General features: G+C 35.6%; 4 protein-coding genes across 9 annotated transcripts in view; 2 read left to right on the top strand and 2 right to left on the bottom strand.

Annotated features, from left to right (window-relative positions):
- Positions 1-42: 42 nt before the first annotated feature.
- ints9 (integrator complex subunit 9) lies at positions 43-4,316 on the bottom strand (the record flags this gene model as incomplete). Its single annotated transcript, XM_052585765.1, is given in 9 exon segments — positions 43-154; positions 1,385-1,519; positions 1,606-1,726; positions 2,581-2,667; positions 2,927-3,066; positions 3,142-3,204; positions 3,287-3,347; positions 3,886-4,013; positions 4,167-4,316. Coding segments are annotated over 9 exon segments (856 nt in total), but the record flags the coding sequence as incomplete, so codon positions are not given.
- Positions 4,317-5,128: 812 nt separating this feature from the next.
- Positions 5,129-7,725, top strand: LOC127983963 (kinesin-like protein KIF13B). Its single transcript, XM_052586409.1, has 6 exons — positions 5,129-5,289; positions 5,671-5,758; positions 6,309-6,402; positions 6,539-6,599; positions 6,825-6,974; positions 7,064-7,725. Exons 2-6 carry the CDS (start codon positions 5,680-5,682, stop codon positions 7,115-7,117), a joined length of 438 nt encoding a protein of 145 aa, XP_052442369.1. The 5' UTR covers positions 5,129-5,289; positions 5,671-5,679; the 3' UTR covers positions 7,118-7,725.
- An 89-nt stretch (positions 7,726-7,814) lies between these two features.
- On the bottom strand, positions 7,815-21,219 carry hmbox1b (homeobox containing 1 b). Of its 3 annotated transcripts, none has more exons than XM_052586406.1 (10): positions 21,052-21,219; positions 16,629-17,150; positions 15,519-15,604; positions 13,395-13,505; positions 12,735-12,888; positions 12,509-12,591; positions 12,289-12,384; positions 11,759-11,868; positions 11,577-11,660; positions 7,815-10,284 (listed from the first exon to the last, which is right to left on the bottom strand). In XM_052586406.1, the coding sequence occupies exons 2-10, from the start codon at positions 17,147-17,149 to the stop codon at positions 10,141-10,143; spliced, it is 1,389 nt and encodes a 462-aa protein (XP_052442366.1). In that variant the 5' UTR covers position 17,150; positions 21,052-21,219; the 3' UTR covers positions 7,815-10,140. The 3 variants fall into 3 exon arrangements, with proteins under 3 accessions (XP_052442366.1, XP_052442367.1, XP_052442368.1); XM_052586407.1 differs by having other exon boundaries at positions 11,759-11,853; XM_052586408.1 differs by having other exon boundaries at positions 11,759-11,850.
- A 2,935-nt stretch (positions 21,220-24,154) lies between these two features.
- The window catches only part of LOC127983960 (filamin-A-interacting protein 1-like), a 29,649-nt gene continuing 26,781 nt past the window's right edge, over positions 24,155-27,022 (top strand). For 2 of the 4 annotated variants that reach the window (XM_052586402.1, XM_052586403.1), the window contains exon 1: positions 24,205-24,635. The gene's annotated coding sequence lies outside the window, so the exon portion shown is untranslated. Of the gene's footprint in view, positions 24,636-27,022 lie in introns of all 4 variants that reach the window. The other 2 variants (XM_052586400.1, XM_052586404.1) reach the window with 2 other exon arrangements.

The raw sequence follows: 27,022 nt of genomic DNA, 5'->3' as shown, positions 1-27,022 counted from the left end.
CGCTCGTACATCACGGATCAGGCTGCACCGGCTCACACTCACCCAGGTTGCTGCAGAATTCTCCCAGCATGCCGTCTGGGTTGGCGGTGGGGATCTGGGTCAGGCCTGTCAGGATGAGCACGTCGCTGTTCTTCAGAGAGCTCTGCTCCATGGGCTGCACAGAGAGAAACTGATGTCTGATACCAGAGGTGAAACCCTAATGACTGTCCAGCCTCCAGAGAGAAGATCCACACCGCTCACAGTCACAGCTCATCTCATGTATTCCCAGATTATTTCATTTTCATTCAGTACTATTAAGAGACTGATATCAATCAAGTGTGATGTTATTATGTTAGAAAACACATAGTACTCAACCAGTGTTATTTATTTTGTATTGTCTATATACTATTATGGTTTTTATAGCTTTTTTTGTTATGTGAATTGGTCATTTGTATTATTTCAAACTAAATATTAAATATATATATATATATATAGCAGTTTCGTTGTGTGCTTTTGGAATTTTTATGTTTTCTTTTTTTATTTAGCTTTAATTTTTTCTTTTAATTCTTTTTTAGTTCTAGTATTTTTAACACTTCCTTTCAGTTAGTTGTCAAGGCAATATCTGTATTTGTATTTTTCTCCTTTCAACCTTTTTAAATAAGTCGACCAGAGTTATTTATATAATTTATTATTTATATATTATTAGTGTCCTATTCATATTTTCGGATTAGCTTTTATTTTTATTTATTTTTTTGTTAGTATTTTTATAATGTGATTTCACATTTATAATGTGATGTAATGTCATTTCTATTTATTTTTTTATTAAATTTTTTATATTGTATATAGCTTTAATTTATTTTAGTTTTAGTAGTTTAAGTAATTTAACTTGAACTTCTTTCATTTTAATTAGTTTCCAGACATTTCAATTTTTTTGTTCACTTTTGATAAGTGTACATTTTTCATCTAATATTATGATTTTTTTTTTAGCTTTATTCCCCTAAAGAAAAATTCAATTGAATGGTTTTAGCTATCAATTACAACACTCGACTCAATGTACGATTGATTTCAATGTTGCTATGCCTTGTGTACAAATATATCAAATAAACCCTGGGTAAAATAGTCCATTTTAATTTTTATAATACTTTCTGCTGCCAAATAAATGAATTTTTAAATATTACTTTTTTTTTTGTTGTTTTTTTAATAATATTCTATTATTTAATAGATTTTATGATACTGAATTAATGAATAATCAGCATGTCTCCCAACTGGGATGATTTTTCTCATGATTTAAAGGATTGTGTTTTCTCTTAAGGATACGTGTGATGCTGCCTCAGACACCACTGGAATGCTGCTATGTGTGTGTGTGTGTGTGTGTGTGTGTGTGTGTGTGTGTGTGCGGCGTCACCTGAGGGTGTGTGGTGAGCAGAGACGAGCCAGACACATAAGACACTTTCTCATAATGCGACTGAATGATCCAGTTGGAGCTGCCCAGAGAATATCCCGAACTCAAGGGTGTGACCTGCACCGCTCCAAACAGCTCCTGACAGACCGGGACACATTCAGCTGAGGAGTTCAGACGCAGTTATGTCTTTTTGTGTAGCCTGGAGTGTTGAAATGAGCCCTCACCACTTTCTGAGAGTATCCCACCAGCTGGACTTTACTGAGAGCAGAATTGACTTCCTGTACGCTGTAACACTTCCTCCAGCTCCAGACGTCCACCGCGTCCTTCAGAGGCCCCGGGAGCAACCTGAAACACACACACACACACACACACCTCTTAATATCCAAACATTCACTACATCATATATTATTAAATGTATTATTCCTATATAACACATTTAATAATAATGTCTATTTATATTCTAGATGTATTTAAAAATACAAAACCACAATATGCAAAATGCTCATTTAACAACTTTATTTGTATTATTCAGTAATGTTGAAAATTATTTACAAAATATTTAATTAATTTTATATCACGGATGTCCTTAATACAAAATCTATAATATATATCTGATACACAGGAAAATTTTAATTAATGAAAAATAATTTTATCAGTTTTTATTTAATGTTTATTAAATATATTTTGCACATTACTTTAATACAACAAACCCAAAATATCTAGCAAATGAAATGTATCAAATAATCTATTAAATATAATTTTATCAATTTTATTTTGATAATTTAACATTGAATTATTAATCCCACATTATTAACCCACAACATCTAGCAGTTTAACAACAAAAAATATGGTTTTGTTATTTTTATTTAACCTTAAAATATTAATCATTACTAATTATTATTATTATTTATTACTAATATTAAATAATACTATTATATTACTGTACATTATACTATAGGTGTCTTTAAGCGCCCACAATATCTAGCTGATAACTACAAAAAAAAAATATAAAAATACAATTTGATTTAGTTCATGCACAATTATTAATTCTATTTTTAGATGGAAGATAAAACCCTCATTATCTAGCTGATGAACTACAAAAAATGAAATAGCAACCTAAACCTGTCCACAGACAGTTTGATGTGCGTTCTCATTCATGCACCTCTGTCGGGTGTTTTAGGTCAGAGTGAGGTCAGTACCGCTGTATTTCTTTGTTCTTCCAGCAGGTCGCAGCTTGAGCCTTTGGTACTCTCTCCATGAACGTCACCAGCTCCTCCATCAGCAGCCTGAAGCAGACAACATCACATCAAGTGAGGAATTAATGCTCTCAAAGTCTCTTCAGCTCACAAAGGCTGCATTTATTTGATCAGAAACACAGTAAGACCGTAACCATAACCATGATACATCTTCAGGATTCTTTGATGAATAGAAAACTGAACAGCCTTTATATGAAACAGAACTCCTTTGTAACATTTTAAATGTCTCTTGTAATAGACCGACTGCATCTCTGTTGAATATAAGTCTGAGTTTCTTTCAAAGCAGCACCTGCCGATCTGTAGCGTGGGTTCAGTGGCGTACACGGTCCCGGTGAAGCCCGTGTGTTCGGTGATGTACGGCAGAGCCATCATGCAGTGATAGTTGGAGATCAGGATCACGTCTATGGTGGAGAGGTCCAGCAGCTCTTTCTGAAAAAGTCATTTCTTTAACAAAAGCATTTCTTCTGCACAGAAGGCTTGTTAATGTAAAGAGCTGATATTTACTTCAGGGAGGCAAAATTCAGGCTGCGAGTCCACAAACACACGTCCTGAGCATTCCTTCAACTCCTACAACACAAACACATACAGAAATATATTTCGGAGAGTATATAGAGCACTGGGATTATTTCGGTGTCAGACAAGAACTCACCTTTTCCAGGTTTATGGCTCCATCTTTGGAAACCCATCCTGGGAGTTTGGATAATCTTGGACTGTGAAGCAGCACAGCAACAAAATATATTTTTTTATTCAAAATTTAACTGAAAAACATAACCACCTCAGCTCGAACTAATAATATCTCATTGATTTAGTCCACTGTGTGTCGCTTAATTGCTTAAACCCTAGTAGACAGTCATCATATCATATAACATAAAAAAAAATTGGATGGTTATGTTATTTAGATTTTTTTTAATAATTGTTCAGTAAAATAAAATATTAAGTGCATCTAATCCTAATACCAAACATTTTAATAAAAAAGGTTAATGCATGTAAAATCAGAAAAAATATTTTCCAAATTTAATATTTAATCATTCATTTTATTTAAATACAGTAATATAACAGTTTAAAGTAGCAAACAATAACTTTACTGATTCTCCTCTAAAATCAGTGTTGCAGTAATGAACATAAAACACTGGTAAAGAAATGCATGTCTATTAAAAAACCTAAACACTGTACAGTAAAGTAAATTCAGAGTACAAAATGCATGCAGAAAACACTCCAACACTTCCAGAGCACGAGAGCAAAGCTGACCTGTGCACGAGAGGAAGAGGCAGGAAGTACAGAGCTGCTGTTGTGTCCAGCCCACAGTCCAGCATGATGGTGGTGGACTTAAACTTGAGCACATTACAGGGCAGAGTGGGGTGACCTGAGAGACAGTACTGAACACACACACACAGAGAGAGAGGGAGGGAGAGAGAGAGAGACAGAGAGATTACTACAGGAGACGCGATATTACTGTCCCTGTGGCTGATTCAGTTAAAAACAAAGCTTATCATATTTACGCAGAACACAGTCCACGCTCATATACGCACCAGTTTCATGTCTGCTCTTCAGAAACTGAACTGATTTCCTAGCTTTCTTGTTTTCTGTGATGCTACAACTCGAATGCTGATGTCTTTTCTTCTGCGGTATGTCTGTGAGTGTCATTCAGCTCAATACAGACCCCTAGCGGTCGGGCGAAAGCGTAAAACAGTGGATTTATTGATTTCGAAAATATTTATTTTAGAAAAAAAGAGTTGTTTGGCTTTGTACGATAAATAAATAAAATAAAGAATATCACGACATTACAAATAAAATAAATAAATTTAAAAAACGTACAAAATCCGCTATTACCAATGTTCATGTCCTAATTTATTGACTCATTTGTTTGTTTGAAGATTTATGTTTTGCAAGATAAATAAACAAATATAATTACAATGGCATTACTAATGTTAATTCCATTTATTTATTGACTCAATTGTTTGTTTAAATAAATTTTGTTATTTATATATTGGTATTGTAACATATAATATATTTCAATATTATACATTTTATGTATTAATATAAATACTTTTAATATTGTGTTCCAATATATTGTACTTAATTGTATCTGATTAGTAAAAAAAAAATCAGCATTGCACCTTAATTTCTTTGTTTATATAGCGCCTTTACATTTTTGTTATTAATATATAATATTTTATAGTATAAGGAAATGTGTGTGTGTCTGTGTATTATATATATATATATATATATATATATATATATATATATATATATATATATATATATATATATATATATATATATATATATATATATATATATATATATCATCCTGCAAAAGACCCAGGCTGTTTGCATCATGTGGATTTTCATGTAATCCTTTTTTTGTTAAGACAGATGTCTGACAAGCACTTCAATATAACTACAATAATTTACTGATGAATAATGGTACTCAGACACAAATAAATACTGAACTATTAAAAACATCGTTGTCCACTAGCAGTGAAAGTAACGCTGTTACTATCCAATCAGAAACAGCTTCAGGCCGCAGGCCCCGCCCACTCGAGCACTGTAGTGAGTGACGCTGTGGTTCTGTGTTTACTCTCCGTTGGTCGCGTGTGTGCGGGATTTACCTGCTCAGACGCTCCTGGAGCTCCGCTGAAGTTTAACACGGTAAGATGGCGAGAGATCAGAAAAAGAAGCAGGTAGATTTATCACTGCGTTATCGTTTGATATTTGTTCCATAGGTCAGTCTGGATGAGTCAATGTCTCTGTTCTGGTCATTGAATCTGTAGCAGCTCCACATGATCACTGCTGGAATGACACACACAACCCAATAACCAGCAGAAACACTCTCAATGAACAGGTACAACTAGGTTTTACTGCATTCTAACTTAAAAGTTATTGAATTGCATTGCTACATTTTATCATTTTTGAACCTTGTTATAGCTCAAACACTTGAAACAGTGATACAGTGTTTAAAAGAGCTGTTTGACAAATTAAGCTCATGATTTGTAGTATTAAATAAATATGCTGCTTGTTTGTTTAATGCAGTTACTGCTCATGATAACTCAGGAACTTGTGAGACAGAAGGTGCAGAAGATTTTCACGACGGTTCAGGTTCGACCCATGAACAGGAGAGGTGAGTGCGACTGTCACAATGTGTGTGTGAGATTAATGTTTAGAGCAGGGATCCTGGATCCTGCTCCTGGAGAGTTCCAACACACCTGCCTGTAATTATCAAGTAACCCTGGGCACCTTGATGAGCTGGTTCAGGTGTGTTTGATGTGTGAGGAGCTGAAATCTGTAGGACAGTAGCTCTCCAGGAGCAGGGATGGAGATCACTGGTTTAGAAACTCAGTTTGATTCTGATCTTGATCCTGAAAAAATCCTGTATTTTATTGTTACCATATTTTTTAATTGTCCTGTTAGTTAGCGGTTTTTAAAGATTTTTTTTTTTTTTTTAACCTAGTCAAAATAACCCACCTGCAGTTTGACTGATATTAATTGGAATGCACGATTTTTTCGGTACTGTTAAAAACGGAGATGTCTATTTTTGCAAATGAACTCTTCGTATATAAACAAACATATTTTCAGTAGTTTTTTAAATATTGCATGGAAAATGCTGTTTGTGAGCGATAATGCGACCTGTATCATGACCAGTTTTTGATTGATTAATTTGCTTTTTACAGAACGAGACTTAAAGACAAATTGTGTTGTGGACATGGAAGGAAATCAGACCATCCTGTACCCGGCCAATGGAAACCTGGGAAAGGGCGACAGCAGGTAAACTGGGGTGTGTTCCTGTGGGTGTGTGCTTGTATTTGGCAAAAATGACATCTCTATATCTGTCCTGACAAGCCCCAAACTACTGCAGTAATCAACTAGATCTGAAGAACACATGTGCTGCTTGCCTTTGCAGAACAATGCTGGGGTGCTGTTTAATGCTGACCAGGGGAAATCATGATGAGTCTGATCACAGAGTAAAGAAACAGAATCTCTATTCAGCAGATCATACATCTGACTTCATGTTTTGGTCTGATTCTCTCTCTCTCTCTCTCCCACTGACATCTTTCTTTCTTTCTCTACATTCTTCTTCTTCTTTGACCTTCAGTGTCCATAGAAACAAGTGAAGGTTCACTGGCAGGTCAAAGGTGATGAGCATCACGAATGCAGTATTCTTACACGTCCTCTCTGTCTGTGCTCAGGCCATACGTTCCTACTTTGAGCGCTCCGATCCGTTCTTCCACGAGCTGGAGAACCACAGTCTGATCGGTGTGGCCAACATCTTCCTGTCCTGTCTGCTGTACGAGGTCAAGCTGCAGCACGCAGTTCCCATCATCAACCAGAAGGGGGAGGTGTGTTTACAGACAGGTTGGTTAGATAGAACCATTAGAAAGAGTGCAAGCCATTGACTGATTGCCATTGGTTTTGTGCCTTTGTTCAGGTGGAGCGTCTGAGCGGAGAGCTAGAGGAGCATGAGACGGGAGGCTCTGTCTGAGATCAGTCCAGACGGCGAGACGCAACAACGCAAACTCACCTGCACGGTCAGATAAAACAGGACATCTCCAATCAAACATGCAACATGTGACGCGTGGCTGCAAAATGAGTCTAATTTTTGAGCTACAGGTGAAAACCTGTCAGTTCATTTCGCCCTCTTCTAGTGATCCCAATGCTCCAAATAGTAATTAAACATCTGAAAAGATCTTTATTTGTACGTTTTCTGATTCTTTTCAGATTTGCTCATTCTGACTCATTTTGCCAGCACAGAAAAAAAAATCAGGATACTGATGGATTCACTTGAGTGCTTCATTTCATGATTTTACATACAGTAGGAATATGGGATGGGTTTTGCTTGTGGAGATTAAAAGAGCCAGACAGTTTTATTCAGAAATGAATGTTTTAGTGTTATAATGGTGAGTTAGTTCTGTATTTTCTGTTGGTGTGGTACCTTCACATTGTTTATTTCTTCTTCTGCTTCTGGAATGAGTCATTTATGATCAAATTGTTATTTGTATATTTATTTTGCAGATCAAAGTAATGACAAAGAATAATAATGTTGAAGATTTTATATTGCAGTGGTGAGCTTAATAAACTTATTTTATCATATTACCTTTTTATAAACTTGCCTTCTTAGTGAAAAAGTAAAATAATTGATACACTTTAACTCCTAAAAGAATAATATCCCACGCTTGATCTTCAATATACCTTTATTTTCCAGAAGATAAAGTACTAAAATAAACACAAGTTTTAAAAAAAGTCATTTTAAACAAAGAAACTGTACAAAAAGTTCATATATATATACTATAGTATACTTACAGAACAGTCTACTGTCCAAAAAAGGCACTAAATTCTTAAATGGGAGATACATGTTTCACAACAGAATGCTTTGAAATCATAGAATTATTTGATTCAAACAATCTTTAAGTTCGTAGTTTCTTATTTAACTATACAGTTGCTTTTATAAGCCTATAGGTTTTTTATAGACATGAAAATGCACTCTGAGGAACTAAATGGAAAGCACCCCCTTTGAACCAGCAGGGTTACATTACTGAATAAAACCGTTCGTTGCTCTAAACACTTCAGACAACAGAACGAGTTACTTGTAGAATTGCAGAATCTGTATGTTGCTGTTATAGATCATTTAAATGTCAGTACTTGACATAATCCTGCAGTTTGGCACGTACAAAGATGCTGTAATAACACAAACGTGGACAACTGAACACATTTGAACATTACGCCATTCGAAAATGACCTTTTTTGTGTATCGCTGCAATGTTTAAGATATAACAAACTTACAGTAGGAAAAAAAGGTTTCTTGAGTGAAGGGGGCGCTTGATCTGAATCAGACACGCTTCAGGAGACTGCTCTGAACGTAAAACATAAAAACGGTGTAAAACAATCAAATAAAAAAAGAATCTTGAATTATTATTATTATTAAACACAAATTGGCATTTCATAAATATCAATTGTACACAGTAAGATAGAGAAAGATTAGAGGCTTCATTCATTAGACGCGCAGAAGCAATTTCTGTTTAGCTGTTTGTAAAACCATTCTTAAGTAATTTGTCACTTTAGGTAAGGGTTGCATTGATTTTGTGATCATTAATGTAAGAACGGCTCTACGAATCATTCGTGCTGCTCGTTTCAATGAATGAAGCCCGGCGAGAGAATAAAGTTCTCTTAGAACCTTTTTTTAATTAAAAAAAGCTACATTTTGGAACCAAGCTTATGTTAGATGAGAGTTCAGACTCTCGAAGCTCTGTGGCAGCAGAACAAACATTTATCAGTCAGTCTTTCGTCAATAATTAACACGGAAATTCTGATGTCATTTCATAATAATAATAATAATAATAAAGCTTCGTGGGAGTTTGCACGTTATAATTCTGACAGCGTTCAACTTGAGCCAAAATTTTAGTGGAATGATATTTCACGTTGACGTATTTAATATTCAACACGATGAGAGCAGATGCTTCGGTCTTGACACTTTGTGTGAAATCTCTGCATGTAAATAAATGCAAACATAAGAATAACGCTTTAATCCAAATTCACTTTGGGTAATGCTCGACACTTTTAAAATAAAAATAAAAACTAGCCGTCCTGTCGACTTAAGTCTCTCTATACAGGTTCATTTAGAGTCCAGGAGACTTGAGCTTTGGTGGTTATGTAACCACATCTTTCAAGTTTCACTACAATTATAATTCAACCCCCCTGCATTTGAACATGATTCAAATCAAAAATAATTGAATAAATCTCACTATATATCCAGGTTTATTTCATCCACAAACCAAAAGGAAAATAATATGTTGCATTTTGAAGATATTTTTTAATTACGCACATTTTCCCTCAAAATTTAATTTTAATATATATTTTTTAAATTATTATTTTTCAAGTCAGCATACAGTAAGTTTAAAACCATAAACGCTTTAAATTTTAATGACAATTTTCAGCATTTTGGGAGATTAAAATGTGCTTTAAAATGTGCATACAAACCTCTACAGTCTATTTATTTTATGTAAAATACATTAATTTCCCTTTCATTTTGTTGTGAAATGTGTTCTTGATGGTTTTCATGAGATTCACTCAATTGCTGTTTGATGAAATCGGTGACAAAAGTAAAGTAGAAACCTGTTAACTGAGAGCATCTGTAGTGGGAATGGAGGAGATATCTGCATCTGCCTTTAGCTTATCTGTGAGAATGAGGGTCACTGGAGCACACAGACAGGAAGCACATCAAGCATTATACAAGTTACTGGAATGAGGTACGAGGTTTGGGTCAGCAAGGGTTCGGGAGGCTTAAATAAGAGCCAAACATTGTGGAACGACCTTCCACTTATTAGTTCCTGTCAAGAGTGTGTGTCGTTGACTCTGGGTGTGTTTATTGGTTCAGCAGGTGTGTCGATGGCAGGCGATATTGAAATCTAAAAGCTGGAGACAGAGCTCTTGATTTGGTCATTGCTCCACAAACACGTCTGCAGACGTCCACACACACACTCATTGATCCTCTTCGTCCCGCGGTCTTCCTCAGTCATCATCCAGTGACTCTGTCTTGATTTCACTGGCCACGCCTCCCGGACGGGACAGGGCGAGGATGCTGTGATTGACAGCTGCCATCTCCACGGCGAGAGAGATGGGGTCCTGGTGGTCTGCGTGATTGCCGGCATCATCCTTAATAAAGAGACGTGTACGTGAATTAGCAACTGCGTCAGTGGAACATTTGATTTCAGGCTACAAAAGTAAAATTTTTTTGTAGTATGTTAACGTGTAAAAATAAACTTTTGCTTTAAATGGAAAATTTTAGATTTCATTGTAAGCATTTTTTTTTATCATGCAATTATTATCATACTGATTTCACTATTAGATTGGTCAAAATAATATAATTCACTAATATCATAAATGTATAATATTTATTAAAAAAATTTTTTTTTTTTGGGGGGGGGGGGGGGGGCTGTTGATTTAATGTAAATTTTATGCAATTAGTTAAGAGGGGGGCACACCTTAAAATTAACACATACCACATATTAAATTTAACACAACGTTTTTTTGGGGGTAATTTCTTTGGTACATCATGTGATGAATTAAGATTCTACATTTAAATTTGAATCGTTTAATTGCATGACAGCCCATATATATATATATATATATATATATATATATATATGTGCGTGTGTGTATATATGTGCGTGTGTGTGTATATATATATATATATATATATATATATATATATATATATATATATATATATATATATATATATATATATATATATAAGTGCTGGTCAACGATACAATTTTTTTTATTTCGATTAATAGCATTATTGTCTGTGATTAATTGCATAGTTATGCACAAAAGTTATGCATTCAAAAGTACTGTATTGTGCACATTTTCTTAATTTAAAAGTAGGCCTACTGCTATATGAACAAAAGTGTAATAACATTTGATTTGCAAACACTTTCAACAAATAAAGCGCTTTTTACAGCAGTGTTCCTGTTACATAGTAGCAGTTAAAATATTTATTGTAGCCTAAATCTCAACTTATTACATTAATATAATTAAATTAAATATAAAACAAGCCAGTTTTTTATAATATTAAATTAACTGCATTAACGCCCCATATAAAATAATTTTTGATTAATTAATGATTGATCAATTAATGCGATAACAACGTTAACTTGCCCAGACCTAACATACACACACACACACACTTACAATTATTTATAAAATACATTTCTAAAAATAAAATACTCTTTATTTTAATTGATTTATTTTACCCCCAGAAATTCACTTATGTTAGCCTTTTTTTAAGTTTGTGTCCATTTTTACTCTCTCTGACCCTACAACAGGCTGTTTTTTGCTACTGACTTTCCTTTAAGAGTCTGCATGTAACTTCATCTTGAACTTTGATTATTTGTGTGTATAAAGTGTGTGTAATGCTTTTCTTCTCTGTTTTCCTCTGATACCTGTGTTGGTGAGGTGGGCTCCAGACGGTAGTAACCAAAGGGTCTGTTCACACCTCTCTTTTCAAAATAGGTAACATCACAACCCTGTAATGAAATCACTGAGATCAGCTCAACCGAATTTGAGCTTTTAAATAAAAAGACGACAGCTCCTTTAGTTCAGAGGACTCGTTTGATTCTCTCACCTGCTCGTTGTAGTCGTTAGCATCGATGTCGTCACTGTTGGAGTGTCCTCCAGGACTCTGTACATCGATCCCGTGACTCTCCAAGATTGTGGCTTCTTGGAAAAAAGACCCTGTCATGAAACATCTGAAACTCTTTAAAAACTACTACCACAACAAACAAACATTAGCAAACGATTGACTACTAGTAACCGAACCGGTAAACTCCTGGCTGATTTGAACATGTTTCTTCAGCAAGACGAAAAATTTACTATAAATAAATCATATAAATAAAACTGAAATAAAAATATACAGTTTATACATAAAAAAAGAAAAATTCTGCTAGGTGCCAAAGAAAAATTCCAAAATTTTCTGCATGTAGCTTAACGATGTACAAAAACATTATAAGAATAAAAACTATAATAACACAAAAAAAGTCAAAAACACACAACAAAATATCTTTAAAAATAAAATGGGAAATAAAAAATGTAAACAGAAAATATTTCCAAAAACTACAATAGTAGCTCTGCTATAAATCAGTTAAAACACAGTACCAATATTGGCCCTCCTCTTGATCTCTTTGCGCCGGTTGGCAAACCAGTTGTAGACTTTCAATGATGTGACTCTTTCCAAGTCAGACAACTTCTTTCCTAGGCAGGAAAGATTGAAAGGTCAAAGATGATTGCGAAAATGCTAATACATTTTGTAATTTGCAGTGCAATAGATATTCACACCAGCACAGCTGTGCGAGTTCAGATGCTCCAGCATTTCTACCTGGCTTCTGAATAACAGCGTTGCAGGCATTCGCGATTTCTTCTCGTTTGGCTTCATCTGGATATTGATTATCACTGAAATAGCTGCAGAGAGAACAAAGTGTAACCACTGTACAGTTCGCCGGACTAGCCTGTTTTTGACATGATTTGAGCTGAAGAAGTGAACAGATTTCATTCCTACTTTGAAATGTTTTTGAGACATAAGATGGGGCCGTTTTCTGTCTCACCTCTCCATCACAGCGAGACATTCCTTCCTCCAGGTGAATCGACTGCCTCGGCGCAGACGGAAGCTTCCGGGGGCGGAGCTTATGGGGGGCGGAGTCTGGCGCCACTCCATCTCATCCAGAGATACAGGGGTGGGCCGCATATTTAATGTGGCACCTAAAATATAAATAATTAGTATATACACTACAATTCAAACATTTTTAAAAGAAGTCTGGGTTCTGCTCACAAAGTCTGCATTTACTTGATCAAAAATACAGTAAAAACAATAATACTGTGAACAATCGATTTAAAACCATTGTTTTCTATTTAAAAATACTATAAAATGTAATTTATTGGTGATCAAAACTGCAGATTTGCTGCTCAAGAAACCTTTCTGATTGTTTTCAGTGTTTTTTGTGTAAACCATGATACTGTTTTTCAGGATGAACTGAAGAACAGCATTTATTTAAAATAGAAATATAACACAATAAGAGCCACCACTGTCGGTTTTGAATAATTTAATGCATCCTTACTAAATAAACAAATTTTTCAAAAAAAATAAAAATCTTACTGACCCCAAACTTGTGAATGGCAGCGTATTTAAACATTTTAGCCTGTAATTGAGTTCAAGCTTATCTTCGTATAATTAACCACATACAGTCAAACAAGCAAAGTTGGTTGACCTGGCGTTGTCTTCTCCAGCTGGTACCAGCGATAGAAAGCTCGTTTCTTCTGTTCGCTGAGATCTGAGCCCTGCTGGAGAAGCCAGTGAGAGATTCTGCTCTGACTGATGCCTGACGCACACAAACACAAAACAAATGAATGCACAAGTCAGAGTCAAACTGACAGACAGAACAATAACAAAACAACAGTTCATCTTACATTCAGAATTTGGTTAAATCTATTGCGCATTCTGTCCTCGCTGAACACAGAAGGCTGTAAAGCGAGTCACGACACAATCTTAGTTAATCAGAACATACTGTTTAATATAAATCTAAGTGAAACAAGATAACTGTGAATAATTAACTGCTGCATTAAGTGGCGAGTGGCAAAATTGAAAACCAAACAACCATCAAAGTGATCAATTTGTAAATTCTGATGGAAATCAAAGAGATTTATCATATGTCGCGTCACACGTGATTTCAATGAATGTTCTAGTTTCAGAGCATCTGGTACATGCTGTCGATTACCACAGACAGTCATTTTGAACTGTGTAAATGTTTCAGTACAATAGTGTTACTTGAGCTGTGAAGTCTAAATTGTCTGTATATTTAACCGGTGAAGTCTAAACCCTTTAGACGATGGACTACTGTTCTTGGCAGATTAACTTCCTGTGCGTTGCAAATACAAGGTCAGTAAGAGATTCTATCAAACAATAGGATATTATTAAAGCCATTGTTTTTTTAGGCGCCAAGCACCGAAGGTGCAAAAGCACCTATTGTATCCGTGTTCTACTTCCGCACTTGAGTCTATGGCAGTCCACCTCAGAACCGCTTGTGGGAAAGTTGTGAAATTTGGCACACGGATAAAAGACAGTCTCAACATTGACCATAGCAAGTTTGGCATCTCTTACTCAAACTCTCTAGTGCCACCACTTGTCCAAAGTTTCACTCATGTTTATGCTAATAACTTTTGAACCGTAAGGGCTAGAAACAAAATTCCTTTTCCTTTAATTTCCCACTTTTCTCCTAGGCCATTGCTCCAATTTTCACAAATATATTTAACCAGATCATCTTCAGACCATGCCATGAAATGGAATTCAAATCGATTAGTCAAACCGTTTTTTTAAAAACACGCAAACAAATTTTTAACTTTATCGTATTCAGACCAAACTTGGTCCATCTCATCACAAGCATGACCTGAGGTTACATGCTGCGTTTGGGCATAACACGACCTAGTGATCAGGAGATATGGAAAATGGATATTTATGCTTATAACTTAAGAATTTTGTCCAAAAATCACAAAACATCCCATGCCAGCCATTTTGAATTTTGTCAAAAAAAAAAAAAAAAAGTTTTATATTATAAATTAGCATATTGTTACGAAAGTCGGTAGGTGTCTTCGGCACCATGCAGTTAAAGCAATCAAAAAACTTGGGGTCAGCGCCACCTTGTGGTCAAAAGTTATGACATTTAAAAAAATGATAATAACGTTTGATAAAATTGGCCTTTTGTAATAAAACTGGTATCAATATATTCTTTGGGTCATGGCAAGAACATATGGAAGCATATGGGTAGCAATATTCAATTTGGGATGTAATATGCAAAATGACAATGCCATAGTCAGACGAACTTCCTATCTGTCATTTTATTTTGTTGAATACCTACTTATTCAAACTCCTCCTAGATCTTTGGTCCAATTTGTATCAAATTTGATTCGGATCATCTTTGGACCATACTGGCAAAAATTTATGATTTTTTTGTCAATATATAAAACGGTCATCGTTTAACACATCAACGTTATAGACAAACTGCAACCAAACTTTGCATGTGCCACTGTCACCTCACACTGACCATGCCACATTAATTTGGTAACAGCGCCACCTATTGGTCAACACTGTTAAACGAATCATTAATCATTAAAAAAGAAATTTCCAAAAATGCTAATAACTTTACATTACATTAGCCAATTGTAATCAGGGTCTGGTCTCAAAACATTCTTTGGGTCATGCAGAAGACCTAGATAACAATTTTACCATTTTTAAGTATATTACAGTGCAATGTCCTGCCCCATTGACTTACATTGTGCATTTCTGTAATGATGCTGATGTTTTATGAATTGGGGTAATAGGATGATGAGGGACTGACCTGTGACCTGAGCCACCACGGCTTGTGAGATACGTCTGTTGCCCAGAAAGGCTTTGATTTCCTCCTTCACCAGGGTGCTGTCCCGCCTGCACACATCACAGGACGCAAACATGACAGCTGCAATTCAACACCTGTGAAGATTCAGTCATCAAACTCATCGAAGAACGTCTCCGAGAAAAATGACCCTGCTTACAACCGGTAAACACAGCCACACACCACCACCGCTCAATTCAGGACAGGTTTAGAGAGTGTAACTTTTAGTTTATATATATATATATATATATATATATATATATATATATATATATATATATATATATATATATATATATATATATTTATTTATTTTATTTTTTTGAGGGTAATGATTCACATCTATATTTTTTAACTTGAGACAATAGTTATTTATTTTTCATTGGCTCAATTAAAAAAATGTGAATCATTACAATAATTGTATTTTAATTGGATGAAAGAAACACTTTGCATCTTTGTTTTATTCGCACCAACATTGTTTGATTTTAACATTTTGGAATAATGTATTTATATAGCTTTATTTATATAGCTTATTTAGTTTATTTATATAGCTTTTTCACTGGTAAAGGCCTTTTTTTTTTTACCAAATGTAAAAACTAAAACAAATACTGAATGCTCATTAAGAAACATCTTATTGAATGTGTGTTGATTGTGTTGTTTGGACTGTAGAACTATGCAGTTATTGCCTTTAATTTCACATGTTACAGTCCATCTTTTAACACAAGGCCAGTTCTCTGTGGTTTCAACACAGTTCAGGATCGAAAGCTAAATGCTGATGTCTGTACCATCTATGTTTTAAATGTAGTCTGCTTACTGTGCACATACTGCTGTTAATTTCAGACGGTTAAGGTTATTGTTTTCAATAGCCAAAAGCCAGTTTGGCCTATTAAATACCAAATAAACATCTTTTCTGTTTATGCACACTTTCCTTCTTTCTTGTTTGTTGCTTAAAGATTAAAAAAAAAAATCGGTATCGGAATCGCCAGTTTGTTTGTAAAATATCGGTATCGGAATCGGCCATGAAGAATCATGATCGTGCATCCCTATAGTTAACTATAATAACCCTGACTGACTGACCTCATGAGCTCCTCCACCTTGTCATCTATATCCAGGTCCTCCTCTGAGCCATCCAGCCCGTACGATCTCACCGCCGCCGCACTGTTCACTGGGTAACGGTTTGGCGACAGCTTCCCATTGGGCGTCGCCGCCAAAGCGTCCCGCCCATTCTGCGCCATTGCGACCAGCGAGACCGGCGAAGGTAAGACGGCAGGTGGAGACGTGGCGTAACTGTTGCTGGGCGATGGCGATAAATTACCGTGGAACTGCGTTTGCGTTGATGTGGAGGTGGTGGAGGAGGACGCCATGATGGCGTTGCTAGTGTTATTTGAGGTGGGTGTAGTGCTGGAGGTGGTGCTGTTGGTGGCGTTGGAGTCCAACGGGCCGCGCCGGCCGAACTTGTCCCCGTGCTCGCGGTCGAGCCGCTCCAGGGTGTCCAGCGCGTGCACGATCTCGGGTTTGGTCATACCTGTACGCCGCAGTCTCTGCAGCAGGTCGATCTGTTCGATAGTGAAGCGTGGCTCATCTGTGTAGTGAGACATTCTGAAGAGACACAGAAGAAAACATCATGGAACACAATCCACATCAATCACATGTGCATCAGTGGCTGCTGTCAGAAGAAAACAAAACAGATGCTACATTGAGAACGGAATTTTTGCATACTGACAAATACCAAGCATTCTCAGGACTCCACAATGCTACTAAAATGGTCATAAACTAGGAAAACAAATATAAAGATATACTGTGCAATTCTGTGTGCAGTCCCTATTATTTAAAAAGAAAGTATACCAACAGTATGCAACAATAAATATCTTAAACTTTATTCAACATTGCAACTCAGGTTTATACTTGATATATTAAAATGTGTGTGTGTGTGTGTGTGTGTGTGTGTATAACCTGTTAACTGTCACTCACATTTTTGAACATAGACTTGAAAGTGCATGATCCAAACCTGCATTTTTATAATTCATGACTGAAAACAATTTGTAACATGATTTTGATGTACTGTTTTCATGGTAATGCAATGTTCGATTTAAAAATGGGTTTAAAAGGATGAATTTTGAGATTTTAAGTTTTCAAGCGATATATCATTTCTGATGATTTCTAAAATGTGATGGAGAAAAAGGCAACAAAGAAGACTTTTTTTTTTGACAAAGGTCAGAACTACTGTTATGATGTGTGGTTTTTGAGGTGCATACTTTTGCCATAAATGTATTATTACTTTTCCTACCTAATTTTTAACAAAAAAGATTGATATGCTATCTATTAAGGAGTCTTAGACCTTTCCAACAATATACAGTTTGTCATGATTAGATTAGGATTTCATAGTAATATAGTGAAGTAAACGTAGGCGTCCTGTATACGGGAGGGGGTGACAGTTAACAGGATATATATGGATATAAGATTTTCAACTTTATTATATTATAAAATATATGTAATAAAGATTTTAAAATAAAAGTGTTATTAAAAAGAACACACAATATTGATCAACTAACCACCTGTAAAACAATAACCTAAGAATTCCAAACAAACAGTTAAAAATAATGGGTGATGTTGCTTTTGATTCATTCATCACAGGGCTTGCTGTTATTATTATACAAAATGCACAACTTTATAAGCATATTTTGTATACATATTCTTCAACATCTGATTGCCAAGATTGAGGAGTCATTATTAAATTAATTCATAAGAGTTTAAGTCAGTGCACTGCAATTCAGCATATTTGCACGAAGCAACAACAGACACTTAAAATACTTTTGAGACTGGTGCTCTTATAACTATCCTTAATAAAATTCACAAATCTCTCTCAAATGCTTTAGTTAATGTTTAAATGGTTTGAATCGATCCAATGACTTGCTCACTGAACTGTTCTTATACTAAGTTAACAGCTTAGTTAAATGGTCATTTCTTTTTAGTCTGGAACTGTCAGATTGTCAACACAATGTCCAGTGCATTGCATTGTGGGATACATGTTGTACATTTACTAACTCTGCACAGCTTTCTACTAATGCATATGCTATAAGAATAGTTGGGAAGGAACAAATGCGGAATTCACTCAAACATGTCAAGACTTGGATCCAACGACAAACGCATGAATTATCATAATTTCAAGTGCTCCGCCATCTCATGAGTTATGATGAATAAAGCAGGATTCATCTGACCTACTTAAAATTCTGTTTATCCAAGACGGCTTTCATCAACAAGCACGAGCAATTACTGTCGCTGTTGTCAAGGAAACCATACCACCCAATGACGGATGGAGTTTATGTAACTCCAGATTAAAGCAGAATGCAAATACTGAGCATGCTTTGTCTAACCTTCTAATCTAGAGCACATGGTTTTATATTAAGCTAATGGTTACGCATAGTCATATTAATACCAGGTTGTAATAGATGACAAGCCAACCAGGTTACATTTTAACTACGTTCTTCTCACTTGAACTGCACGTAAAACCGCTATTTTGAACAATAACAAACATAGTGATGCTTGACAATTAATAATCTTTATTTTGGCTTTATATTGCAGCAAAAATAATTGGGAAAGACTGGCAACCCAGTGGCAATCAATCATCTAATTTAACCATCCTTATCCCACAGCTGCTTTACTGTGAAATTCCTCACTGTTTTGGGGTTTTCCATTATACCAGACCTACTATATTTACTCAAGTTAACCATTAACCTTACACCGCTGGAGCCAAAGCTCTCGCTGCAAAAAAAAAACAAAAAGGGCTCAGCAAGCTCTTGTACAGCATAATTGCTTCCACTTAGATCTCAGATGATCCTTATAAAAGTCTGTGATAGGAAGGTGGCAGCCGATGTGGGTTTCTAAAAATATATCACAGCGAGGCTTTTAACTGAGGCAGAAATTGTGTGTGCGATGAAAGACACAAATCGCCGTCTTTTGTCATGCATGCGAGCGATCCTCCTCTGACATCTCTTAACATGCACAGAGGGTCTCACCCATAAGCCCTGCTGCATTAGTGATCATGTGGCATTAAATACTGCAGGCGTTCACTGCAGGGCTCTTTATGAAGCCACAGCTGCAGAGACTGCAAGTTAAGGGTGCAGTCCTGCACCGTATGCACACGTGCATTAGCTCATCTGACTGCATGCACACAAGTCAAATGAGTTCACCGAGAGCTTTAAATAATAATCCACATGAGAATCAATGCAGCCTTCTTCTTTTCATTTAACAACTACAGATTATGGAGAAGCGGTCATCGTGAAACGCAAAATTAGACTGAATTTAGCAGGATGGAAAATGTGTCTGATGGTTTTTTTTGTTTTTTTTGCTCTATTAAAACTTTGACGTTCCACTATTTTGGCTGTTTTTACAATGTTCTCCATTTGTGGTTTCCAAAACCTAGCAACAAACAGTAGTACACAGCACGCTATAGTTCACTTTGTGTAAATAATTATTAATTTGATTAATGGTTATAGAGGTATGGTTTGGTGAAAGTTGTATGACTTAAGTGTACATTTAACCTTTAAACCTTTCAATATCTAAAACACAGCAAGCTAATATACATTGAAATGGGGACAGGATGCATTTTAACAGCTTACTTGCTTATTTATTCATGTAGGTGTTGCAACAGACTTCACCAGGAGCTTCTATAAATAGTAGTGTGCATAAAAAGAAGAAAGAAATCTTTTTTCCATGCATCTGAACGCTCCTCACATCCTCTGACAGATACTAGAAACTCAAGTTATGAATGCAGATCAGAACAAGTCTATGAGGATTATTAGCAAATCACTTTAGTTAAACTTCATTTGCATCTTTGCATTGCATGTGAAGGGGCTTCGGTTGACCTTCAAAGCCCAGACTTTGTTTTTAAGATATCATTTTTTTTCCCCTAATGTATGTCATATGGTAGTGATAAAAGCACAGATATACGCCCATCATCTCTGTGCATGAAAACTAACAGCATATCCAAAAAGACCTCCAGCGTACAAACGAGATATAAATAAACATGCATATATTAAACAAGCACTTATTAAATAACGAATCAAACTGGGCATTTTAAAACTATAGAAACAAAAATAAGTTTTGCATGACTCATGTATCCTGACCTCTGCAGACAGACTACAGAAGGGCTTAAAATAACACATGCAGAAACAAATAAATCTCAGCGAGTTATTCACACGATTGTTTATTAATATGTAAATACAACAAATATGCACAAATAAATACATGAATTAAGCCCTTTTCTGACTAAGAAAACTGACTACATAACTCATTGCATGACTTTTATATTACTATATAAACTAAGCATTTAAACAAACCTATATAGATTTAAACAATATATATATGTCGATTAAAATTAAATCACGAAGCTTGCTTTAACAACATAAACAAGACGAACTGAATTATCCAGGCGGCTAGTTAGCTTAGCACGAGCAATCACAAAACTGACTCTCCTCAAGGATAAAATCACATTTCTTACCTGGAATGAGGAAACTACACAGAATCTCAGCGCAGCAGATCATTTAATGCGCTCTGTCAGGTTATGAAGATGATAGTTTATGTGATGTTGCGAGGAAGACTCGCCCTGACTGACTGACTGTCTTTGTCTGACTGACAGCAGCCGCACTGACGTCACGCCGCACGCCTCGGAACGACTCGGGAAATGTAGTTTATCACGAACGTGCCTCCATATTGAAAGTGATTGTCTTATAGATAGATATATACGTGTTTCTTTTGTTATATTACAATCAGAGTAGCTACAGAAAAGAATCGGCGAGGCAACGGGAGATAATGTGAAAGACGGAGGTTGCCTTAAATTAACTGTATAATAAAGTGTGTTTAAAGTTCATTCAGTTGCTTGAGGTGATGGCATCTGATGGTTTGATTTGACGCGGGTTTGTGAATCATCATTCAGATTGGGACTTCTAAAAGAGTTTATCACATCATTTGAATTAGATTGGAACTTTGGAGCACTTATTGTGAACCATTTGATTCAGATCAGGAATGTGGAGAGAGTTCGCAAATATTTTGATTTAGATGGGAACTTTTGGAGCGGGTTCACTGATCTTTTGATTCATATCTGAAATTAGGGGCAGGTTTGTGAATCATTTAGCATATGTGATACACGCTTCGAAATCAAAGCATCGGAAAGGTATCACAAAACATTTGTTTTATATTGTTAGGGATTTCAGAGCCCATCTTTTGTTTTAGAACAGATTTCAGAGCCTATATCACAAAACATCTGATTGAGATTGGGACTTCAGAGCAGGTTTGCTAATCATTTCAAAGAAATAGATTTGTGATAGGCATTTCTAAGTCCCGATCTAAAATCATGGTTCACAAATCATTATTCAGATCTGGACTTTGGAACTGTTATCACAAATCATTTGTTTTAGGTTTTAGATTGGGATTTCAGAGCCCGTATCACAAATCATTTGATTTTGATTGGGACTTTGGAGCAAGTTTATGAATCTTTTGATTCAGTTAGGAACTTCGGAGCATGGAAAGCAAATAATTTAATTTAGATTAGAACTTTGGAGTGGGTTTGTGAACTTTCTGATTCAGATTGGAACTTCTGAACTTCAGAGTGCGAATCACAAATAGTTTGATTTGGAGCAGGTTTGTGAATCATTATTCAGATTGGGACTTCGTAACGAGTGTATACAAAATAATTTGAATTCGTTCGGAACTTTGTAGCACTTATACTGAACCATTTGATTCAGATCAAGACTTCTCAGCGAGTTCGCAAATATTTTGATTTAGAACGTGTTCATTAATCTTTTGATTAATATCTGAAATTCAGGTTGGGTTCACAAAACAATTCACAAATTGAAATATTTGTGATACGCACTTCGAAGTCGAAGCTTCGGAATGAGTATCGCAAATCATTTCTTTAAGATCGGGATTTCAGAGGCCATTTCAAGAATCATTTGATTCAGATCGGGACTTCAAACAGAGTAAGTGAATCTTTTGATTCAAATCAGGACTTCGGAGCACAGATCGTGAATCATTGGGACTTTGGAGTGGGTTTGTAATCGTTTGATTCAGATCGGAACTTCAGCATTTTTTTTTTGTTTTTTGTTAATTGTTGTAAAGGATGTGTTGCCAGGTTAAAAAAGTAATACATTTATATATTAAAAAGACACATAGGTTGAATATAGAGATACAGTTTTGATAGGATTAAAATAACTTTGGACAGTTTCCATATACTGGTCTAGATCAGCTCTGAATAATATAGAGAAAGAAAAGAGAGGTTTAGAGCCACCAGATTTTATCTATGTATGTGAAATTAGGTATTTCTGCTGTTGTCTCCCCAAAAATATCAAAATCGAACCCACGCCTAAGATATTTGCTATTTCGTATTTTGTTTGTCAGAGCAGCCGGTAGAGTGCAGTGTTTTACACTGTTAACTCTAAATGAATGGTCAACCAAATGACAATGAAATCTCTGTCCAAATGAGCTCTGTATCTCATGAATGACTGTTCTGTGTCACTGCTGTACATTAATCTACATATTATAACTCTCTAAAATGAAACAAAATGCAGGAATGCTTCAGTGCAGCCCACAGTCAGGGCTAAAGATGATGTAAACTAGCATTGTGTTGTTGTTTATGATGTCTTGTGTAGTAGATTGACAGAAAAACAGCATTCATGTGACAGATTTACATCTGTGGGTGATGCTGTGCATGGTTGTAATATATTGCATTTTTTCGGAACATTTCTTGATGGTTCATTCAGGTAACACACTCTTCTATGCATCCCAGTTTATTTAGATTTCTGTGACTTTACTTACAAAAAAAAAAAACACTGTGATGGAAATGAGGTACAGATGTAATACCTTTTTTTTTATTATGAATGATTACTCGTGTACCATTTGGTATTTACATTGCGCTCAAAATACCATTTGTTTTTGCATGGTTCCATGAAGAATATCATAGTATTAACATGTTACCATAAGCAAGACAACAAGTGTTGTTGCCAAACAGCTTTATAGAAACGGCTGTAAACACAAGCCTGTTTAAATGACTGTGACATTTCTGACACTTTTGTGTCAGTGTTTGTCATGACATGCTGTCACACTTGTGGCACTTGTGCATACCTATTTTAAGATCAGTGCTTTCTTAATTCTCAGTATCATAAATCATAAAAATCTCATTTTGAGTCCTATAATCATCAGGATAGCATCAGGATATTTTACAAATACAAAAAGAAATGTAAATCTGTACATTATGTTGGTTTTTTAAATAAGTTAATACTTTTATTCAGCAAGGATGCATTCCGTTGAAAAGTGACAGTAAAGGCATTTATAATGTTGCAAAAGATGGTGTGAAATGTGACCTGGATATTTTCTTGACAGATTGACTCTGATATGCTCTCAAATACTAGTTTTTGTCCCTACACTGTTTTTACTTCAGCTGCCAGTGTTTGATGTACCTGACACAGAAAGTTTATTTCTATCCCAGCGACTGCTTGTGTACTTATGACAGTCTTTTCCTGATTTGGGGGAATACTGTGGTCCAGCTGTCAGCAGGGTTCACAGACGTCTGTTTCAACCCCCTCAGCTGCTAAACGCTACGAGAGACTGAGCGCACGAGTTAAAATTAGCTCTTAGTCAACACTTAGTTCACGGGTCAGAACATACGAGTGAGGGGTCTCTCCAGATGCTTTAACTGTCTCTGTGTACCGTCTTTCCCTCATCCAGGACGTTGAATAGGCAAAAGAAGTGAGCAGGATTCATATCAACCAGATCTGGCCATCTCTGCCTCTCTTCCTATTGGTCATTCTTTCTCTCTCTCTCTCTCTTCTCAGTCATTCTGCTCGCTCAGACTTGGATTGAGGACAATACAGTTCTCACAGACTGCTAGTACTCGGACCGTCTCAGTAGGAACAGAAGACAACGTAAAGACCGGACCACAAGAAGGAGTGTCTTTGTGATGCTTTATTCCAGGAACAGATGGACATTAAAGTGGACGTTTCTTTTTATACGTTTTTGAAGTCTTTGCCGACTTTGACACAAAGTCCTCTGTGAACGGAGAGACCTGTGACTTGGGACCATATCAAAAAGGTATGTTGTGTACTTCTAAACATTTTTAGTTTTTATCTTCAATATAGGAATGCTTATGATGCTTTGAATGGCAGAATTGAGTGGTGGCTTTGTAAACCTGTTGATATACTGTATTTGTACATAGTTATTTGTGTGCGTGTGTTTAATATATATGAGTGTATGTATTTAATATATATAGGTGTGTGTGTGTGTGTGTGTATAAATCTATCTATCTATATATATATATATATATATGTCAACATGTCAATTGCAAATAATAAACTGTATAAAAACACATGCAAGCACGCACGCATGCACACACACATACACACACACACACACAGATATATAAATATATATATGTGTGTGTGTGTGTGTGTGTGTGTGTATTGTATATATATATTACAGTTTTATGATACTTTATTTCTGTGTTTTGTTTTTTTGTTGTTGCTTTTTTCTTTTTGTTGATATCCCTTTTGCCTTGTTGATGTTTGATTTTGTTTTTTATGATTTTTGTTATTTTAAAAATCCTTCAGATTTACTGAACTGCATGAGGGTCTCAAGCCACATCTAAAGATTTGAGGGAGGGATTTTTTATTTTTTTTACTTAATCTAGAAAAACATGGCAAATAGATAAAACAATAAAAAAAAAAAACAATTTACCAACCGTATTGCAGGAAGTATCAATATCTACAGTCGTTTTATTTGTGTTTGTGCATGGTGACCATGCAACTGACAAATCTGCTTGTCTCTGACTTCATTGTGAATACGGGGAGCTTTCAGGAAGCGCTTCATCAGATTGCGCTCAGCGTTTCCATTTCCTACTGAAGGAGTTCCTCTGACACGGGCTCACGGGAGCCGGCTGGCAGCCCTGCAGCACTTTGAAGTCGTCAGTCACAGGGATGATGCTTTAAATCAGCCTGTGTGACTCGATATTCTCTCTGGACCTTAGGCTCTGTCTAAACATTTCAGCTTTGTGGAGGAAGTCCACATGTGGGTGAGCAGAACGAGAAGAGTTGCATTTGTTTAGACTCTCAATGCATGCTGTCACAAAGTGGAGGCACCATGCAATACCAGGGTTCGCGTGTATGGACACTTGGAAATGGTCTGGCAGCAGTTTGTGAGAACAAACGTGTCTGATTTCTTTCATGCTCGCAGGAATGAGTGGCCCAGTGTTGAATCATGGGCCACAGTTAGCGTCTGAGCTAATGACCTGATGAGCAGAGATAAGACATGGTGCATGACATCAGTGCTCCAATTCTGCACCTCCATGTGAGAAACAACAACAAGCTCATGCTCATACCGTCGGGCCACGCCGTCACCATGACAACAAAACAGAGGCCAATTGTTTAGGTGGTGTGTTTAGTTAATTGAAATGTGTTTAGTTTATTTTTAACAAAACGCATGTAGGTCCTAAATGTCAACTAACATCACTGTTGATTGAGTTAACTAAAACATGTGCTTACGAAAAGTGCATGGCATGCTAAGGTGTTTGTTAAATTACTTTGAGAACAAAGTAAATACATTGAATATTAATCATTCAGAACTATATGTACCATGGTACTTCCATGGTATTTTTAAAATCGAATTAAAGTATGTGTTTAGGACCATAGCATGACCAATGCACATAGTAATAACTTGCTATTTGATTATGATTATCATTGAGTATCATAGTATATATCAGAGTTAAAGGGTCTTTGGGTTTGTACTGTACCATGGTATTCTTAGCTTTTTTTTTTTAGTCCAATGTAATTTAAATATCATTATATGAATATGATACACTAAAAGTTTATTTTATTTTAAAGAAATTAATACTTCTATACATCAAGGATGCATTCAATTGATCTAAAAAGTGACTTTAAAGACAATTATAATATTTATAATTACAATTATAATGCTGTTAATTTAATCAAAAATGGTATCATGGATTCCAAATAAATTAATGAAGCAGCACAACTGTTTTCAAAACTGATAATAATCAGAAATGTTTTTTAAGCAGCAAATTAGCATATTCTGATGATTTCTGAAGGATCATGTGACACTGAAGACTGGAGGAATGATGCTGAAAATTCAGATTTAATCACAGGAATAAATGACATTTTAAAATTTGAAATAGAAAACTATTATTTTAATTTTTTGGATTGAATAAATGTAGCCTTGGTGAGCAAAAGAGACTTTTTTTAAAAATCTTTCATTTTTGAATAGTAATGTAATCCTTTGATTATCATCACTTTACCATGGTGCATCCACAGTACTTTTTATTTAAGGGTAGTTAGTTGATATAGTGATGTAGTAGTCACATTTTATGTCCATAGGAATCGGCTTCTTAATGGCATGCAAAGAACACGTTTGCAAGCAGTCCATTATAAAATAGGGAAGTGTGTTTGTTTTTGAAGGAGTTGTTTCAT

The sequence above is a fragment of the Carassius gibelio genome, chromosome B20 (assembly GCF_023724105.1).
Source record: "Carassius gibelio isolate Cgi1373 ecotype wild population from Czech Republic chromosome B20, carGib1.2-hapl.c, whole genome shotgun sequence".
In the NCBI taxonomy this organism is placed as follows: domain Eukaryota; kingdom Metazoa; phylum Chordata; class Actinopteri; order Cypriniformes; family Cyprinidae; genus Carassius; species Carassius gibelio.
The sequence above is the reverse complement of the archived record's forward strand: the minus strand, read 5'-3'. Positions and strand labels throughout refer to the sequence as shown.

Excerpts from the sequence above, each read along its gene's own strand:
- LOC127983963 (XM_052586409.1), top strand. The coding sequence starts at position 5,680 with ATGATAACTCAGGAACTTGTGAGACAGAAGGTGCAGAAGATTTTCACG. Across the intron at positions 6,600-6,824 it reads ATGATGAGTCTGATCACAGA|GCCATACGTTCCTACTTTGA; the intron begins GTAAAGAAACAG and ends GTCTGTGCTCAG. Across the intron at positions 6,975-7,063 it reads TCATCAACCAGAAGGGGGAG|GTGGAGCGTCTGAGCGGAGA; the intron begins GTGTGTTTACAG and ends GCCTTTGTTCAG.
- hmbox1b (XM_052586406.1), bottom strand. The coding sequence starts at position 17,149 with ATGTCTCACTACACAGATGAGCCACGCTTCACTATCGAACAGATCGAC. Across the intron at positions 12,592-12,734 it reads TGTCTCGCTGTGATGGAGAG|CTATTTCAGTGATAATCAAT; the intron begins GTGAGACAGAAA and ends TTCTCTCTGCAG. Across the intron at positions 12,385-12,508 it reads CGCTGTTATTCAGAAGCCAG|GAAAGAAGTTGTCTGACTTG; the intron begins GTAGAAATGCTG and ends TTTCCTGCCTAG.